The sequence below is a fragment of the Schistocerca cancellata genome, chromosome 6 (genome assembly GCF_023864275.1).
Source record: "Schistocerca cancellata isolate TAMUIC-IGC-003103 chromosome 6, iqSchCanc2.1, whole genome shotgun sequence".
NCBI classification, from domain to species: domain Eukaryota; kingdom Metazoa; phylum Arthropoda; class Insecta; order Orthoptera; family Acrididae; genus Schistocerca; species Schistocerca cancellata.
In genome coordinates, this window is record NC_064631.1 from 579062466 (window position 1) to 579083351 (window position 20886).

The 20886-nt window shown below is 37.9% G+C and overlaps 1 protein-coding gene across 1 annotated transcript in view; it reads right to left on the reverse strand.

Moving 5' to 3' along the window:
- Nucleotides 1-5311: 5311 nt before the first annotated feature.
- Nucleotides 5312-20886, reverse strand: part of LOC126191355 (deoxynucleoside kinase-like) — an 87756-nt gene continuing 72181 nt past the window's right edge. Inside the window, exon 5 of the mRNA XM_049932195.1 lies at nucleotides 5312-5909. Within this exon, the coding sequence (XP_049788152.1) occupies nucleotides 5781-5909 (129 nt within the window). The 3' untranslated portion in view covers nucleotides 5312-5780. The remainder of the gene's footprint in view (nucleotides 5910-20886) is intronic.

Sequence of the window (20886 nt, forward strand, 5' to 3'; positions counted from 1 at the left end):
CCACACACCAGTACACACACTACCAGCCACTCACTAAGCTACATCCAAGCAACTTCTTAAACTAGAGTGCTCACTTGTTGTTTGTTAACTTTAAAGACCAACAACAGCATTTACAACCATGCCAATAAGCATTTACCTTATGATATCACTCGAGTACCACTATCACCATCACTATCACTAACTGGCACTAGCCAAAGATTAATCTAGATTTTCAGTTTAGAGCAGGGACTTAGCCCGTTTATAACTAGACAGGAACTAGCCTGTTCAGCACTGACAGTAATGTAAAAGCTTACAGCAATAGCCCTTGATTGTAACTGAGCAACCAGATGAACCACAGCAACACTCCTTCATTGTTCCTTACAGCTGGTCTTAATGTCCAAACTCACGACAGCAATACATAAGCCAGACACTGGGGAACACAAGGCACAACATAAAATATATACACAAGTGTATGTCCAATAAACATAGCCAGAAAGATTAAGAAACAAGACATGCCACGAGAATATTAGAGACAAACACAAGCAGCACAAGGCAACAACATAACTAGATACCTACCAAGTTCATTCAGTACACAGAAAGCCAACAAGATTAAAATAATTCATAAAACACAACCAGCCGAACTCAACATTCATTCTGACACAACTATCGTAAACTGCACATCCTCAGGCAACACTGGGTCTGAGTAATAGTTCGAACGACAGTGGTGCAGTTGGTCTTAGTTATGACAACCACATCCAAGTAAACTTGCTCGAGCTTCTAAATGGCATACAGATGAGACTTATTAGTCATTTCCTCCTGAATGACATCCAAAATTCATTTCTCCATGAATAAACTCACTAATTGTATCACGTGACCACAGATACAGGGATCAACAGTAGTTTTCCATTGGATTCCACAAAGTCAGTGACCTCAAAACAAAATAGCTAGTACAAAATGCCAGACAGACATACTATTAGTGATCATCCTCCACTCGGTTTGCCTGGGAGGAAAAAGCAAGACATAACCATCCTGAATCACCATCAATGCATCATTGCTGGAACAGCTGCAAGATGTGATACACAACTGATCAGGAACACATATACACACCAAACTTAACATTGAATCCCTCACAGATCAGCTTATTGGTGCCTGCAGCTGGAAACGAACACTAACCTGCTACTCACAGAACATGATCGACACTATCGAGTATTTTCACAGTCCACATGTGAATTACAAAGCCATGTAACACAGAGAAACAACTCATAAACACTCCCAATAACACCCAGCAGATCACTAAACTCATGACATAAGTGGTGCAATCACTGATGTATGGAATCAGTACAAGAATTCAGTGAATTCCACCAAGTCAAAGAAGTCAATTGATGATGGTACAAGGCATCAGACAAATTAACTTTTGGCCCCTTATCTCACACATGGTTCATACACGCACAGAGAGAATATAAATGTCTCCATTAGCAACATGTCATTGTGGTAAAAGTTGCAAAGCAAGCCAGCCCCATCAAATATGATGAGTATAGCCAATGTTTTACCAATTTGCAAGTGTGTAACCACACCATTGGATAGCTGACCAAACTACACTAAGTACTTCCACTTCTTAGGAGAATCCTGGACAGCATGCAACACCATTCTGCTACACATGATGAGGTAATGGGAACCTGTCACAACTACATCTACATATCTGACTTTATGCCTCAGCCACTGAAGGAGGAAAACCTATCTCCACAGCTGCTAGAGCAGGTGTATATTACTGGCTAGTCCCACTCTACTGGAATTCACAAGAGGTAAACACTATATCCCTGGCCACTGCAAGCTGCAGGTCAAGAATACTGCCAGCAGAGTGAGTCACTTCAACAGAGCACAATGTGTGGGATTTTAAAATCTTCGGAAGCCAAGATCACTTTGCTCAAGAGAGAAAAAGAAAGTTTTTTTTTGTTTCACAGAATGTCTGCCATGCCCACCATTTATCAAACTGTAATTGTCTCAGTTGATTATTCCATGGTTAAAGAACCTTTAAATAAAGACAGTATGATTGTGGAACATCTGTATTAGCAAGCTAAGATTTCTCTAAATTTTCAGTTACAATGGGGAGTGAGTCTGATGCTTGAGAAGATCCACATACACTCCGTGATCAAAAGTATCCAGACACCTGGCTGAAAATGACTTACAAGTTCATGGTGCCCTCCATTGGTAATGCTGGAATCCAATATGGATGTGACCCACCCTTAGCCTTGACAATAGCTTCCACTCTTGCAGGCATACATTTAGTCGGGTGCTGGATGGTTTCTTGGGGAATGGCAGCCCATTCTTCACAGAGTGCTGCACTGAGGAGAAGTATCAATGTCAGTCACTGACGCCTGGCACAAAGTCGGCGTTCAAAAACATCCCAAAGGTGTTCTTTAGGATTCAGGTCAGGACTCATTGCAGACCAGTCCATTACAGGGATGTTACTGTTGTGTAACCACTCCGCCACAGCCCGTGCATTATGAACAGGTGCTTGAACATGTTGAAAGATGCAATCGCCATCCGCGAATTGCTTTTCAACAGTGGAATGCAAGAAGGTGCTTAAAACATCAATGTAGGCCTGTGCCGTAATAGTGTCACACAAAACGACCAGGGGTGCAAGCCCCCTCCATGGAAAACACAACAACACGATAACACCACCATCTCTGAATTTTACTTTTGGAACTATGGTGGTTCCACTTGGCATGATGTCCACAATGTTCCATCTTGGGTGTTTGAGTTTCTTGTCTCGTGACAAACACAACCCCCTTTTTTGATAATCCTATCCTTCAGACATACATTTATATTTACCTAAAAAAATCTCACTGGTGTCAATACAGATGGAACTTGAAGTTGTGTCGGAAACAATTTGGGCAAGACTCTGTATCAAGGGTGGACATAAACTTGTACACTATGTGACCAAAAGTATTTGGACACCCCCAAAAATATAAGTTTTTCATATCAGGTGCATTGTGCTCCCACCTACTGCCAGGTATTCCATATCAGCGACCTCAGCAGTCATTGGACATAGTGAGAGAGCAGAATGGGGTGCTCTGTGGAACTCATGGACTTCGAACATGGTCAGGTGATTGGGTGTCACTTGTGTCATACATCTGTATGTGAGATTTCCACACTCCTAAACATCCCTAGGTCTACTATTTCCAATGTGATAGTAAAGTGGAAACGTGAAGGATATGTACAGCACAAGAGGGTATAGGCCAACTTCATCTGTAGACTGACAAGACCACCAACAGTTGAAGAGGGTCGTAATGTGTAATAGGCAGACATCTATCCAGACCATCTCACAGGAATTCCAACTGTATCAGGATCCACTGCAAGTACTATGACAGTTAGGTAGGACGTGAGTAAACTTGGAGTTTCAAATTTCTCATCTACTGTGCACTTTCTTTGCAATTTATTAGATTCAACTGAGGTGGCATGATCTTAAATAGCATTAAGCAGACTAGTGATACTTTATCATTAATTCAGTGTATAGATAAGTTTCTATGATTTGTTTGTCATTTGTTAATGTGTATCACTGAATGTTCTCATTCTTCAATGCAATGTACAGAATGTGGTGAAGGAATGGATGAGTAAATGATTGTGCATCATTGGCACATTTCTTCTCATTGTTCATGCAGTAAATTCTCTCCAAATATAATGACTGTGGCAGTGTTTTTTTGATTTTGTGGAATTGTAAGTTTTCCATTTAGGTAACCGTGATTGATGGGTGTTTTATTATTGCTGCTGGTTTATCATCATGATCATACCAATAATTTATTTTTTTTATGTAAAATAAAGGTGGTACTTTTCACAAGTGCTGAGACTTAAACTGTGATGATTTATAGATATGATCCTTGAATCATTATTACTAAGTGCGAGACTATACTCTTCTTTATCAACATAGTAACACCAACTCAGCTCTTTAACATTTTGCTATTTGGGATGATATAACCATGCTATCTCATTGGGAATGCAATGTGTGCTTACTGGATGAATTCAGTGAATTACATATTGGTGAATCATTTACAACCTAAACTGTAAACAAAAAAAGAAAAAAAGAAAAGGTCACACTGTGAAGGAATTGTCCAAATGGGATGGAAATTGGTCGATGTGCTGTACTTTTACAGACTAATGATGATTATAATTTGAGAAAAGTTGTATGATTTATTCAACAGAAAGAGCATCATAACTTGAGTATGGCAGTAATGCATTGGTCCACCTCTGGTCCTTATGCAAGCAGTTATTCAGCTTGGCATTGATTGATAGTGCTGTTGGATGACCTCCTGAGGAACATCATGCCATATTCTGTCCAATTATCTAATTAAATCATCAAAATCTTGAGATGACAAGAATGCTTGCCCATAAAGCTCCAAACATTCTCAATTGGGTGAGGTCTGGCAATCTTACTGGTCAAGGTAGGATCTGACAAGCATGAAGTCAAGCATTGGAAACTCTCACTGGTTTGTGTGTGCAGGTGGAGGTCGGGAGGGGCATTACTTTTCTGAAGTGTAAGCCCAGGATGGTTTTCAATGAAGGATAACAAAACAGGGCATGGAATATAGTCAACATACTGCTGTGCTCTGAGGGTGCTGCGGATAACAACCACAAGGATTCTGCTATGAAAAGAAATGGCACCCAGACCATCACTCCTGAATGCCAGGCCATATGTTGGGCAACAGTCAGGTTGGTATCTCACCACTGTCCGGGGTGTCTTCAGACATGACTTCACTGGTCATGAGAACCCATTTTGAAGTGGGTGTCATAACTGAAGACAGCTCTACTTCAGTCAATGAGATTCCAGGCTAAAGCATCAATCAGAGAAAATTAACAAATATGTTTTCTCTTCATTAGAGGATAAAACAATATTTAAAAAAAGAAAAGATTTTTTAATGAAACTATGCATTACAGATTAATAAAAGTTTTCCATTTTTCAGAGTTCTTTCTGCACCAGAAGTGTTTTGATGTGTGACACATACTAAATAACAGAGTGAAAAAGAGAAGGATGGCTACAGATGTAGGTGACATCGCCTTTTTGGAGGACAGATGATGAAGAAAATAATTTAAAAATGTATTAAAATACGCAGTTACCTTGTAAAGTCAAATGGCAAAAAGTATACACGGACTTCTCTGTCGTCATAAAGCACATGGTGTACGCTTTGAACTGGAGGGCTATCCAGGGAAAAGATAAAAGATGATTGCTAGATGTGATATTCATTAATTCATGTATATGGAGGATACATACACAAAGAAAATATGAGTTTTGTATTTTTGAAAATAAATGATTTATTTAAATTTATTACAATAGTAGTTTAATTATTTTCTTCTTCTGTTTTGCATAACAGATAGTTATATTACTTGGGATTAAGTATTCAATTGCATTTTGCGTGAATTTTCTACTCTTTTTGGTGAAATACACAACATTCTAAGGCAAATTGCTTTACTGAAGTTTCTCTTGCTATTTGAACATTGACATGAAAAAAGATAATGCACTTAGTTACTTCTACGCAGTGAGAAAGTAGTGCAGATGGCTGGTGTCTTAATAAATGGTAATCACTGATAAGAAAGATTAACAGAAGTTTGTTTGACAAAAGCAGTAACTTATGGAAAAATACAGAGATTATATCTCTTTAAATTCTGTTTATCTACTGATCTACTCCACTTGAGTGGTTAAAAATCAACTTTTACAAAATACTGATTGCAGTAAATGCAGCATGTTATGCCTCATAACTTCTTGAAAAGAAGCTGATCCTAAGCTTTAGGTAAATATTCTGGCCCTTTCATGTGGGACTCTGAATTACTGAAGAACTGGGTTCATTTATGAAAATATCATTATATATTTCACTTCGACACTTCTGGAAATTTTCTTTTATTTCCTTTATATCTTGATTTGCATCCAGTACCTTAACCTGTAAACAGAAAGAAAGGACAACTTACTTTACATGGAACATAAATTGGGGAAAAGCTTTACAAGAAACAAGTTATGATTACACCACCCAGCCAACAACAATGTCTGTACACAAACAGTAAGGTTCTATCCTTGTTCACTAAGAAAGTGAAAGCATTCTTGTATTTTGTACAAAGTTCAAATAAATAAATACGAATCACCAAATACAGTGGAAACTCCAGAATGGAATAACAACAATCTGGAAAGGAGAGATTGCTAATCACAACATAGAGGAAGTATTGAGTCGCAGACAGGCACAATGATAAAGAATGCTATAGATATTTAAGCATTTGGTCAAAGTCTGTCTTCAGAAGTAGAAAACTCGCACACATTCACATAAGCACAACTCGCACAACCTAAAGATAATAGTGACCAAATGCAGTTTGACGTGAAAAAATTTACTGTGTCAAAATTACACCACAAACATGAATAAAATAATTTCTAATGGATTCTCTGATGACTTCTTATGAGGCCAAGTTCATATTTTTGAATGAAATGTAAATGATTTGCATTTTGTTCAACTAATATCTGTAAGTTACAAACTGATTTTCAGCTTATCATTATTTTCAGCTTATCATTACATATCAACTCACTTAACAATGGTCTAATATGTTGAAAAGCAGTTAGTAACAAACAAATATTTTCGAAACAAAATGAAATTAGCTTGCTCTCACCCTTAAAAACATGTTTTATAGTTCAGTGAAGCCTGCCATAATATTAAAAGATAAATATTCTTTTCAAGACTATACAGCTTTCTCCTGTTTTTATCAACTTGTTCTTGCTCATTATTAATACCTGCAAAAGCTTCTGGATGGAGAGTGGCAATGGCATTCAGCACAAAGCAGATGCTAAACATATTTTTATTGGGCCAGAATATTATGATTCTGACCATTGTCTTTGCTGATTCTAAGGGCTCTACAACAGCTGTCACACAGAAAATAAATATGTGCAGGATGATTGTTGACTGACTGTCTTTTATGAATATTTTTATATTGTGAAAAAGGTTATCTTCAATATGAGTTCACTCCAAGTTTTATGAAATAATCTGTTTCACTTTTATACTTTAAGACAATGCCGCTGCCCCCCCCCCCCCCCCCTCTCTCTCTCTCTCTCAGATGCGGGTAACCTTACAAGATGTTAAATGACAAGATATAGTGGTTTATTAATCAAAAGGTAGTTTATTCCTAAAGCAGGTAGTTCATGCCCTGGTTGGTTTGTTAGGCTACCAGCCAGACTTCTCTCCCTTGATCCCTATTGGCTACACACAGTGACTAGATATCTACATCTACATCCGTACTCTGCAAGCCACCCGACGGTGTGTGGCAGATTGTCAACAATTCAAGTTTCGCATGAACAGGCAACCCCTGCTGAAGTTATAACCTTACTTGGCACATGGGTCACACTGAATTACAATTGAATAATTCAAGAAAATAATTTAAGAACAATTTGATGAAATAATTAAATGCCTAGGTGACCTGTAAATTAATTACCTTCAGGCCATTTCAAAAAATGACAATTTCTTTAAAAAATTTTTAATTCCTCACGTTATATTTGATGCATATTAATAATACTATTACAAGCAGGAGAGAAGAAGAAGAAGAAGAAGAAGAAGAAGAAGAAGAAAGTGTGTCTTTAACTTATGAAAATGCTAATAACGTGCAATAGAAGAAGTCCATCTATCAACCAGCAAAGAGATTAGGACTTACACTGAAGCACCAAACTGGTCTAGGCATACATATTCAAATACAGAGATATGTAAACAGGCGGAATACAGTGCTGCGGTTGGCAACAGCTATATAAGACAACAAGTGTCTGGCACAGTTGTTGGTTACTGCTGCTACAGTGGCAGGTTAGCAAGATTTAAGTGAGTTTGAATGTGTTGTTATAGTGGTGTAGGAGCGATGGGACACAGCATGTCCGAGCTAGAGATGAAGTGGGAATTTTCCTGTACGCCCATTTCACAAGTGTACTGTGAAAATCAGGAATCTGGTAAAACATCAAATTTCCAACATCGCTGTGGGTGGAAAGACATCCTGCAAGAATGGGGCCAACGAAGACTGAAAAGAATTGTTCAGTTAAACAGAAGTGCAACCCTGCCACAGATTTCAGTGCTGCCTGCCACAGATTTCAGTGCTGGGCCATCAACAATTGTCAGCATGTGAACCGTTCAATGAAACATCATCGACGTGGGCTTACGGAGCCGAAGGCCCACTCGTGTACCCTTGACGAATGCATGACACAAAGCTTTACGCCTCGCATGGGCCTGTCAACAACCACATTGGACTGTTGATGACTGGAAACATGTTGCCTGGTCGAACAAGTCTTATTTCAAATTGTATTGAACGAAAACCTCATGAATCCATGGTCCCTGCATGTCAGCAGGGACTGTTTAAGTTGGTGGAGGCTCTGTAATGGTGTTGGGCATGTGCAGTTGGACTGATATGGAACCCCTGATATGTCTCGATATAACTCTGACAGGTGACACGTATGTAAGCATCCTGCTTGATCATCTGCATCCATTCATGTCCATTGTGCATTCTGACAGACTCTCATAATTCCAGCAGGATATTGTGACACTCCACACATCCAGAATTGCTACAGAATGGCTCCTGGAACACTCTTCTGATTTTAAGCACTTCCACTGGCCACCAAACTACCCAGACATGAACATTATTGAGCATATCTGGGATGCCATGCAACATGCTGTTCAGAAGAGATCTCCACCCCCTCGCACTCCTATGAATTTATGGGCAGCCCTGCAGGATTCATGGTGCCAGTTCCCTCCAGCACTACTTCAGACATTAGTCGAGTCCATGTCCCTTCATGCTGCAGCACTTCTGTGTGCTCCGAGGGGGGGGGGTCCTACATGATACTAGGCAGAGGTGCCAGTTTCTTCGGCTCTTCAGTGTATTTAATGTGAAATGTTAGAAATACAACAGCCAACCACAAAAAATGATTTAAAAGTTTGCATTGCCAGCAGTCTGAGAAGTACAATAAAATGGCTTAAACGTCTTAATTCCATATAAAGTACATAAAGAAATGAATAAATTCTTTCATCTTTACATGAAGAACCTTGGGAAGTAATTGAAATTCCCATCCCAAAGCATCACTGTTGCAAGACCCTTTAACAGACATCATAAAAGTATTATAGAATCAAGAGAATGCCAGAAAAATATTGGGAACTTCAGTATAAGCACCTAGTTTGAAAAACCAGAATACCCATGGACCTGAACCCAACAATCAGAACAATAGCAATTGTGACATTTTTTTTTTGGTACTTTTATAGCTCGATTAATGGCTAGTAGTTTTAAGAAGAAAAGGGAATATTATGTTGACAAATATCTGTTTGCTAGCGGTAGCTGACCTCATTATTATAATAATTCAAACACATTTAAAGTTCATGTGAAGAGAGTAATTACATACTAATAATATTATAAATGATGGTAGTATCTGTTCCCGAAAGAACAGTTACTGTGGATGACCATGCAGCTTTGCTAGAAATGAAATGATAATTAAATGGACACCCTAAGCTGCAAACAGGCGTTGATGTACTTCATTGGGGACATGTTGAAAATGTGTGCTCCGACCGGGACTCAAACCCGGGATCTCCCGCTTACATGGCAGACGCTCCATCGAGCTGATCCATCGCGGGCACAGACGATAGTGTGTCTGCAGGGACGTATCCCTTGCACGTTCCCTGTGAGATCCACATTCCCAACATGTCCACACCACTACATTCGTAGTGCGCCTAATAGATGTTTGCCCATCATACTCATTACTCGTGGCAGATTAATCTACCAAGTCCCGTACGAGTTCGGCCATAGCGTGTGCGTTCGCACAAGAAGGTCAATGGCCGGGAAGCCATATTTCAACTATAAATGACGGTAGTATCTGTTCCCAAAAGAACAGTTACTGTGGATGACCATGCAGCTTTGCTAGAAATGAAATGATAATTAAATGGACACCCTAGCTGCAAACAGGCGTTGATGTACTTCATTGGGGACATGTTGAAAATGAGTGCCCCGACCGGGACTCAAACCCGGGATCTCCCGCTTACATGGCAGACGCTCCATCCATCTGAGCCATCGCGGGCACAGAGGATAGTGCGTCTGCAGGGACGTATCCCTTGCACATTCCCCATGAGATCCACATTCCCAACATGTCCACACCACTACATTCGTAGTGCGCCTAATAGATGTTTGCCCATCATACTCATTACTCGTGGCAGATTAATCTAACAAGTCCCGTACGAGTTCGGGCATAGCGTGTGCATTCGCACAAGAAGGTCAACGGCCGGGAAGCCATATTTCAACTATAAATGACGGTAGTGTCTGTTCCCAAAAGAACAGTTACCGTGGATGACCATGCAGCTTTGCTAGAAATGAAATGATAATTAAATGGACACCCTAGCTGCAAACAGGCGTTGATGTACTTCATTGGGGATATGTTGAAAATGTGTGCCCCGACCGGTCTGTTCTTTCTGACATGTCTGAAAGAACAGATACCATCTTAGTATATATAATGTATTGCAACCAATCCAAAGCACACAGCCGACAGGCCCCTACTGAGGCAGCCATGTATTCTATTCAGAGAGAGAGATATGGAAGCCACATGATACTGGAGGAGGAGCAGTGACAGGACTCTTCAACATATTATGAAGTTGTGTGTGATGTTTTAGATTCCATATACCACCCTGGAATTTATTTTTGACAACCACCAGTTAAATAATTTTTGTGTACTGTTCTATCTGCACATAATCTTTACACTGATCTTTACATCAATATTTTGTTTTCTTTAATATGGATACACACCTACATTGTTTGTTTTTGGGTAAATACATATGGAAAAAGTAAAATCCAAAATATTGGTACAATATGATTTGAGACTTACCTTGGTGTTATTAGAGGTCACTCATCAAGGCTCACACATTCCCTCCTGTTTGTGATAGTGTAATGAATGTAAGGAGTAATCATCTGTTTGGCTCTAGATAAGACTCCTTTCTCATCTTGTAGAATGTGAGGAATTTCGAATCTGACCCTACAGTTCTTTTACAACAACTTGTAACCTACAATTTATATTATTCTCAGTGTAAGGATGACCCCACAACTTTCTCACTTTTCTCCTACTGTACCAGCAGTTATAATAATACAGTATTATAATATCATCATCACTACTAGAGTAACCAGACATTGTACTACTGGAAGCACGGTACACAAAGAAACATGCTACATACATCCTTTGCCCACAGCCAACGAAATTGACTTAATTTTCTGTTCACACTGCAAGTGATTTGGTAGTGTGGGAGATGGGTGTTGTGCCTGTGTGAATGTGATCGGCTACTTGAGTCATCCAGTCTCCCACTCTCTTGGGTATCAGGTAACTGCAGAGCTGATTTGAGTATCCCCATGTGAATAGGGCCTCAAGTTTTCCAGATCGGAATTGTGGAAATACTTCTCACTGTTCATTTCAAGATTTTCAGCATATAGGACAGCCTGTTAATTGAATTGAATGGCTTTCTTAGCTACTAGACAGTAAATTATCAGAACAAAATAAGAAAATGGGTCATAATTTTAAAAATGCTGATAAAAATATGGACCAAAAATGTTAAAGAATGGGTGTAAAGTTTGAACACTAAATAATAGCCTAAACTCAATTAAGTAGGATATTGTTGAAGTAATAAGTGAGTAGGTGATGTAGAATTAGAAATTGATTGAAGAAATTCACAGATATTGAATTAAACTTGGTTAACGATGAAGTGAATGTAGTTGAAGAGCAAGTAAAAGAGAATGAAAGTTAAACAAGAGTAAATCTGAGTTCTAAACAATGCAATTCTATATTGAGACTGAGAGTAATTATACTGAGAAAAAATTGAAATTAAATTCAGTGCTTGTTACCAAACAAATTTCTTTCATTAGCAATAAGGTTTACACTGTTGCTCGAAATGCTCAAACACTCAACTTCAAAGTAGACAATTTGGAAACAAACATGTTTAGTAGCACCTATAGCAGTGGCAGGATGTTTGTAAATAATTGTAATAATGTTACATTGAAATTTTTCTGGGGAGATTTTAAATTACATCCTGCGGATTTTATATACCAGTGCAAGGGCAGCTTTGAATCTGAATGCCAGAACTGCCTAAAATTAAATTAGAAAAGCATTATCTGGATGAACCTTTGTCCTGTGCTAACCAGCATGTTAACCCAGAAATGACTTTTGTCAGTTTTGAAAGATTATTTTTGAACAAATTTTGGTCAAAAAGCAAAAAGGCCAGAATTAAGACAGAATTTCTAAATAGTAACAGATGTTGTGAAGAAATATGAGGATGTATGAATTTTGTGAAAGACAGCTTAGGACAATAGTGCACCTTGACAAGCCATTACATGATCCCATACAAATTCACATACTGAAATGGCACTTGCCTAATCATGTTCAGTGGGGCCTGGTCTATAAACCAGATGATTTCGCAGAAGAATTTCTTAAATACTCATATGTTGACAAACTGGATCATGTCTGGGAAAATAGTGATAGGTCAAATAACAGCCGTGGTCATAGAGAGAATCAGTTCCAAGTTGGGGAGGTCCTCTCAACAACAGAAATAGGTATAATAATAATAATAATAGAGCAAAAACAATTAAGGTAATAACCATCACACTCAGAATAGGAATAATTACAGTATTAGTAATAACCACAGAAATAACCAAAGTAATAATTATGAGAGGAGAAACGATACTAGGTCAAATGAGAATAGGAAGAATAGTCAGGAAAACAGGTAACAACCTCATTCCTCATTCAGAGCCTGCCAGTTTGAGGTGAGAAGGATTGCTAGAAACCAGGCTAATAGTAGAAGAGGTAGCAGTAGTTCATGTTACAGACACCACACCAGTCACAGTAGTGATTATCAGATAAACACAGTTAATTTCAGGAGTGAGTTTTAGGATTTCATGCTACTAGAGATGAGCAGAGATGATACACCAGGAGAAAAGCAGTTTGAACTTTATTGTGATGAGTTGACTAGTATTTTTGATGATCTGTGTGTGTTTCTAATGATGTTATGTGTAATGATGTTGATGGATATGGTTTACCCAGTTTGTTATGTAAGGATGCAGTGTTAGTCTTATCTGAGGTAGATGTGGCAGAAGTTAATAATCTTGTGCTACGGAGGCTGAGGATTTGATAATTAATTATATCTGTATGTCTGCTTGCACAAACAAAAGTAGTACTGATGATGATTCACTTATAGAGAGTTTCGAATTAGAAGCAGATGTTTATATTGATGCTAGTGATACTACTGTTAATTTTGATAATGATTTTAATAAATGTGATAATATTCTTGATGTTGACGCTGATGCATTGCTCTGTGATGACTTAGATGGTATGATTTTTTGTAGAAGTGTTGGATGATGACGTAAGTCATAAGATTATAGGATTTGATGATGCTTTGATGTTGGTGGAGAAGGTACATGGGAGTCAATGAATCCCCACTGATGTCAGTGAGATTTTGACCAGGTGTAGCAATAAATATGAACAAACTAGGCAGATTAGTAACAATATACTTGAAGTTTTGAACAGATCAAATGATGTTGAAGTTAATTGTAACACAGTTTGTGATACAAATTTTAATTTTGATGAAAATTTTAAGCACACACAGACACTTTGTGATACTCTGAATACAGATAGACATAGTCTTTCACTTAATCAACTAATACCCACACGTGAGAGTGATTTGTCAGTTTTAGAAGGTACCTAGTCTAGTTGTAAGTTGCCATTGAGTGTGTTACAACCGACAGCAGCAAGTGACCTACAGTTGAACCCGATTTAAATTTTAAGGAGATTGAAGATGATTTACTAGCAGAAGATGAAAATATTGATAAGCATGAAATACTTGGTAGAATTGTAATATCTCTTTATATTCGATGAATTATTCTGATATAATTCTACCCTTGAATGACGTTTACTAATTTTCTATCTTCATACTCGCAGAATCCATGCGCAAAGTAGTTTCATACAATAGCTATGCCATGAGCGCATAATTATTCTTTGTAGTACTCTCTCTGGTGGTTGTTAAAAGGTGTGTAACAATTTACATTATTTGACATTTGAGAATTAATGATATTCATCGATATATTGCGTAGTTGTTAATCAGAAGGGCACTTCCGAGAGACTGGATACGAACCTGCATTTAATAATCCAAGAGCTCCATTAATTCTTCAGAAGGTTAAACTTCATCAAAGCCAAATATCCACTTGATCTGAGGTTTCCTAACTGATTATACAACGCTCCCAAAAATACGAGGCATTTTATTTGTACAGATTAGCAGACTGCCGCAAAGCACGAGCCTGCAGATAAGAAGCATCATCGCCTGATTTCATTCTAACAAGTAAAATTTCTGAATCATTTCAAGTGACTGAGTTATGACTGTGTTTCCTATCATGAATGACTGATTGCTCGAACGAATTGAGAATTACATATCAACGTAATTACATAGATAGGAGGAAAAATTACAGTGGTGACCGTGACAGGACTCTCTTGGATTGTTATATAATATATGTATTTTTTGTTTCATGAAAACCAACGAGAATGAGAGGTAACTAATCTGAAGAGAGATTTGGTGCCCATAGTAAAAGATTGCTGATACCAAGGAACGATTTCAACTATTGGACAAGATCTATACTGCAGAACAAGGCCAGATAATCCCAATTTTTACATTTTGTAGTTATAATAGTTTGAAATTAATTTAGAAAGAACTTTTTTCCAGATAGTAGTTAGATTGTAGAACTGTATATTATGTGATTTTCGTATCTGGACATTGAACTTTATACCATCTGTGAAGTAATTTGAAAGTTAAGTGTGTCTATGACAGCAAATTTGAAACTGTATTTAGTGAATAGAACCTGATATAGACTGTTATTTAATGGTATTGACTTGAGCGGCATTTAAAATGTCATTGAATCAGCAACGAGACATGCAACAGCCTTCAGCTGTTTGCGCAGAAGCTGAGGCCACGGATAGCAATTCTGAGACTGTTGTGACTAGCGGTAGCAATATAAATAATCCTGCTAGTTCAGCAAACATTCATACAACAGCTGATCAGACTGTTGTTGACCCATTAGTTGTTGTTATGCAACAGTTGTCTCTATTAGCCGAAAATGTGTCAAACCTTGCGAAGGCTCAAGTAGAAATTAAACGAGATTTTGCAGAAGCCCAATGGGAAGTAAAATGAGACTTATCCATTAAACAGTCTGAAGTAAAACGAGACTTGTCCGTTGTACAGTGAGATTTTGCAGAAGCCCAAGCGGAAGTAAAACGAGACTTATCCATTATACAGTACGAAGTAAAATGAGACTTGTCCGTTGTACAGTGAGATTTTGCAGAAGCCCAAGTGGAAGTAAAACGAGACTTGTCCGTTGTACAGCGATATTTTGCAGAAGGCCAAGCGGAGGTAAAATGAGACTTATCCGTTATACAATCTGAAGTAAAACGAGACTTATCAGCCATACAAAATGAACTCCAATATCAATTAGTCAAAAATCAAACGGAATTACAAAATCAATTAAGAGCAACCTTTTCCAAATTAGATCAGAGATTAAATACCCAGACACAGGAAATAAAAGAACAGGCAGAAAGGACCGAACAGAATCTTATTGCTCAAATTGAGCAGGTCCGCCAACAATGCCAAGAAAACAATAGTAAATTAAAAGCGGAACTAACCGAATATGTATCCGTCAAAATTGACACAATACAAAAACAAATAGAACTGTTTCCTCAAGTAATACATGCTCAAGAGCACATACAGTGTTCCGTACCTATGATTCCAGAAATTATAGAATCCCAAGATAATCTAAAGAAGCAATTTGACGAAGTGAAGGAAAAACAAATGACAGTGGAACATAGAATGAATGTACTTGTGGGAAAGTTTTCAGAAATGACATTAGAGCGGCAAAATTTTCCTTCGGAAACGATAGAAGAAACTGTGAATGTAGCTTTCCAGTCAATTTCAGAGAGTTCCGAAGATAATTTTTTCCACAAAGGGTTAAAGGAAGTTTGTGAACAACATGGCGAAGAATTCTCGTGTTGGAAAGAAAATATCGAAAGATCACTAAATTTCTTGCAGGAGGATTTAGAAACAGCGAGAAGTAGGAAACAAAATTCTCAGTCTGTGCGTGACATTCCGTCCACGTCAAGATCCGATGTAGACAGAACTGGAATGTCACAAGTTAGATTCGATATAACGGATAGCCACAGGGAAGAGTATGAACAGGATGGTTTTTGGAATTGTAGTACCGTTGAGGGAAAGATGATAAAACAGAGACAGTTTCAAATCTTTAACCCTGACAAAAAGAATGTTCATCCTGTAGTCTTTATTCGAAGTTTCAGAGGTCTATTTACACGATCTTGGACAGAATGGCAAAAGATTAGTTTTGTATCTGGATATATACAAGGATCAGGAGCATTGTGGGCATTCGAGCAAACATCATCTTGTAAATGTTATAAAGAATTTGAGCAGGCTTTTCTAGCAACATATTGGTCTGCTGGAATACAAGAAAGACTTAGGCAGGAAGTATTATATCCTGAGCCTTTCCCATTTTCTAGAGGATCTCTAAAGAGGTATTTTGAGAAATACATTAATAAATCTTTGTATTGGGATGTACCGATTCCTTTGCCGGATATACTTAGGATATTCAAGTCCAGACTACCCACCAGTATAAGGAATCAGCTGTTATATATAAATGATAAGGATATAGACTCATTTATGACTATGCTTGATCATATTGATATAATTGAGGAGGACAATAAAAGGTCAAGAGAAATGTCATATCAAAGAAGAGCAACAGAAGCGAATCCGAGCTGCAACTTGAGTGGGAATGGCAGTAATGGTAGCAGTAACAATAATCATAACCAACTACACTATCCGAGGAGACTTAGAAATGGACAAAATGCAAACAATAATTATTACCATAATGGAAACTTTAGTAATGGTGCAGCGAGGGGCTATTTTAGGAATAATAGGAATTTTAATCGATATAATCCAATGTATGGCAACACAAGACAGTTCTACCAACACCAGCAGAACAGCAACAATAATTAAATGAATCAAGCAAGACAATATACACCGAATTCACCACAACAACCGATAATCACTAAAGTACCTGAAGAGACAAATACCAATTGGACCAACAATCAGTCAAACTAAACATGACCGCATCATGCCCCGGAGGAGCGGTCAAGGGATCTGTTAGGGGTGAAACAGTAAAATTACAATTGTTAAGATATAATGATGGTGAGCTGTTGACTGAAGAGTTAACAAAAGATTTAATAATGTGTCATAATATCAGATCGAGTGTTCCGGTATTGGAAATATTTGTTGAAATAGAGGAAGTTCCCACAAATGTGATATTAGACACCGCCGTTTCCGCCAATGTCATCTCAGGCGCTCTTTTTAGGAGAATTATTAAGAAGAAGAAGGTACGAATTTTGCCGGTACAGAACTGCAAAATCATTGGAGCTGTTGGAGCATGCTCTCCCAATATCAAACTGCAAACACAATTAGAGATGAAAATGGGAAATGTAGCAATAAAATGCACATTCCTTGTAGTGGAGAAGTTATTAGTGGACTGTATTCTTGGTATTGGGAGTATGCAGGAGTACGATAGTCAGATTGATTTTTTGGAAGGAATAGTTAAATTAAGATTAAATGGAGAAGAGATAGCACTGGATTTAAATAGAAAGGAGACGGTGCATGAGAAATATTGTCGCGGTGCCATAATTCAATTAATTGACACTACAAACGGTCGTTGGAAGGAGCTTTCAAAGGATTTGATACAACATGAGGACTTTAAAAAAACAACAATGATGAAAGCTAGTGAATCAAATCAGCTTACCGGAGAACAAAGGCAGCAGCTTCATTATTTGTTAGAGGCATATGAAGAGATTTTTGATGAGAAACCAGGAATTATTAAAGGGTATATTTGTCACCTACAAGTGAAGCCACATCAGACTTACTGTTACACGCACTATCCAATCCCCTGGAGTTTAAAACAATCTGTTCAAAGGGAGATAAATAGAATGTTAGAATGGAACTTGATTGAGCCATCAACTAGTCCATATTGTTCTTCGCTCTTAGTCATTCACCGAGCGAGGTGGCGCAAAGGTTAGCACACTGGACTCGCATTCGGGAGAACGACGGTTCAATCCCGCGTCCGGCCATCCTGATTTAGGTTTTCTGTGATTTCCCTAAATCGTTCCAGGCAAATGCCGGGATGGTTCCTCTGAAAGGGCACGGCCGACTTCCTTCCCTGTCCTTCCCTAATCCAATGAGACCGCTGACCTCGATGTTTGGTCTCTTCCCCCAAACAACCCAACCCAACTCTTAGTCATTCCCAAACCTGGAGGCAATGTAAGATTAGTTATGGATGTGAGAGAGATTAATAAAATAATAGTACCTGTAAGAACTCATCCGGAAAATATAGATGAATTAATTCAAAATTTCCAGGATGTTTCATACTTAACTAGTGTTGATTTGAGAAGTTCGTACTGGCAGGTCCAAATGGATGAAGAATCTAGGAAATATACTGCATTTATCTATGCCGGGAGAAGTTACCAATTTAGAGTTGTCCCGTTTGGACTTAATATTAGTGCCGGAATATTTATTTCAGCGTTGGATTATGTTCTTGGACCAGAATTGCGTAGTCGTATAACTGTGTTTGTTGACAACTTATTAATAGCCACGAAAACATGGGAAGAGCATTTGCATATTTTGGAAAGGATTTTTGCTGTTTTCAAGAAAACCGGAATTACAGTAAACTTACAGAAGTCTCATTTTGCTTTACCACAAATTAAGTTCATAGGACATATGATAGATGCGAAAGGTATCCTGCCTACCGAGAAGAAGATAAGTGCAATTCGAAATTTTCTATCACCATGGAATAAAATACAGCTGAAGGGATTTATAGGTATGGCATTGTTCTTCCATCGTTTCATAAAGAATCAAGCCATAAATTCTGAGGCATTAAACTGGCTTCTATGGAAGGATGTGCCATGGCAATGGACTGAAGAATGTGAACTAGCTTTTCGAGACATTAAAGACCAACTCGTTAACGCATCCTTATTATATCACCCTGATATGAATTGTGAGTTCTGTCTGTCCACGGATTCGTCGGATGTTGGATTAGGTGCTTGTCTCTTCCAAATAAGGAAAATAAAAGGGGTACCAACATTCTGCCCGATAGCATTTGCTAGTCGAGTGTTATCGACCTGTGAAAGAGCCTATATGACTACAGAACTTGAAGCACTTGCAGTTATCTGGGCATTCAAGAAGTTTAACTATTATTTATATGGTTTGAAAACGATTGTGTATTGTGACCATCAATCACTAACCTTTTTGCAAACATGTAAATTATTAGATCCCAGACTGTCACGTTGGACAATGACACTACAACAGCACCAATTTAAAATTATTCATGTGTCTGGCAAAGAAAATATTATTGCGGATGCAGTGTCAAGATCCCCAGTAGGTTTAACACCAGAAATAGAATCAGTAAACACTTCGGATTTTCCAGTATTACTGTTGCAGGACAATATCTACAAAACTTATTACGTACACCTTTGTAGAGATATGAGAAATTTACAACGAAAAGACCCTCGATGGAAGAAGATAATTCAGCTAAAGGAACAACAAAATTTAAGGGCTAGTTTAGATCATTATAAATTAGTAAATGAAGTATTATTCTTCAGCTGTGGGAAGGACAACAATCCATGGTGGTGTGTGTGAATCCCGAAGGAATATGAGGAAAAATTAATTTGGTTTACCCACTTATCATGGGGACATTTTGGTGTGATCAAATGTGCCAATAAAATAGGAGCATACTGTTATTTTCCGAATATTCAGAGAAAAGTGCACCAAACAATACAAAACTGTTTACTCTGTCAAAAGGCAAAACCGGATAATAAAGGTAGTAAGCATGTTCTGCATTCAATTATTCCACGAGAGCCAAGGGCATTAATTTCGTGTAATATCTGCAGCCCTCTCCCACGATCAAGAGGAGGAGTCAAATTCATTGTTGGATTCTTTGACGTATTTACAAAATATTTAAAACTATATCCATTAAAGTGTGCTACTGCCAGAGCTGTTGTAGTGAGATTGGTGCATGACTATCTTCCGCATGTAGGTTTACCGAAATCCATAATTACAGATAATGCCAGAATTTTTACCGGACTTAAATGGAAGCAAACATTAACACAGCTTGGTATTCGACAAATTTTGACATCATGTTATCATCCACAAGGTAATCCAATAGCACGAGTTTTCCGAGAATTAAACCGATTCATGCGTACATACTGTCACATTAAACAAACATCATGGGCTGATTATTTGTCAGAATTTGAACAAATATTTAATAATCTGACACATACCTCAACTAACTTTACTCCAACGGAGCTTATGTTTAGTCAGATTGAAAAGAACTTCTGGATAAACCATCTGCCAAAGTATGAAGACCAGAATTAAAAATGGGAGGAAAAGATTCGACTCGCACTTGTCAATTTAACTAAAAAGGCAATACAATGGAAATTGACATAGAACATAAAGAAATGGAATCTTATTTATACCGGACCATATGTTATTGTAAATATACCAAATCCTGGATCATACTTGTTGGCATATCCCGAATCGAAAAGAATAAAGGGATTATTCCCACATAATGATATTAAGAAATTTTTTGAAGGATCGTAGATCTGTGATACCAAATATGGAGAAGAATTTAGAGTGGAATTTGACTATGAGTCGAGTGTGTGTATAAATATCAAGATGTTTATGTTGTTTAGAGGGTAGAGACAGTGAGATTACAGCTGTGATAGGTTAAGAGACAGTGAGATTACTCCTGTGATAGGTTAAGAGACAGTGAGATTACTCCTGTGATAGGTGAAGAGACAGTGAGATTACT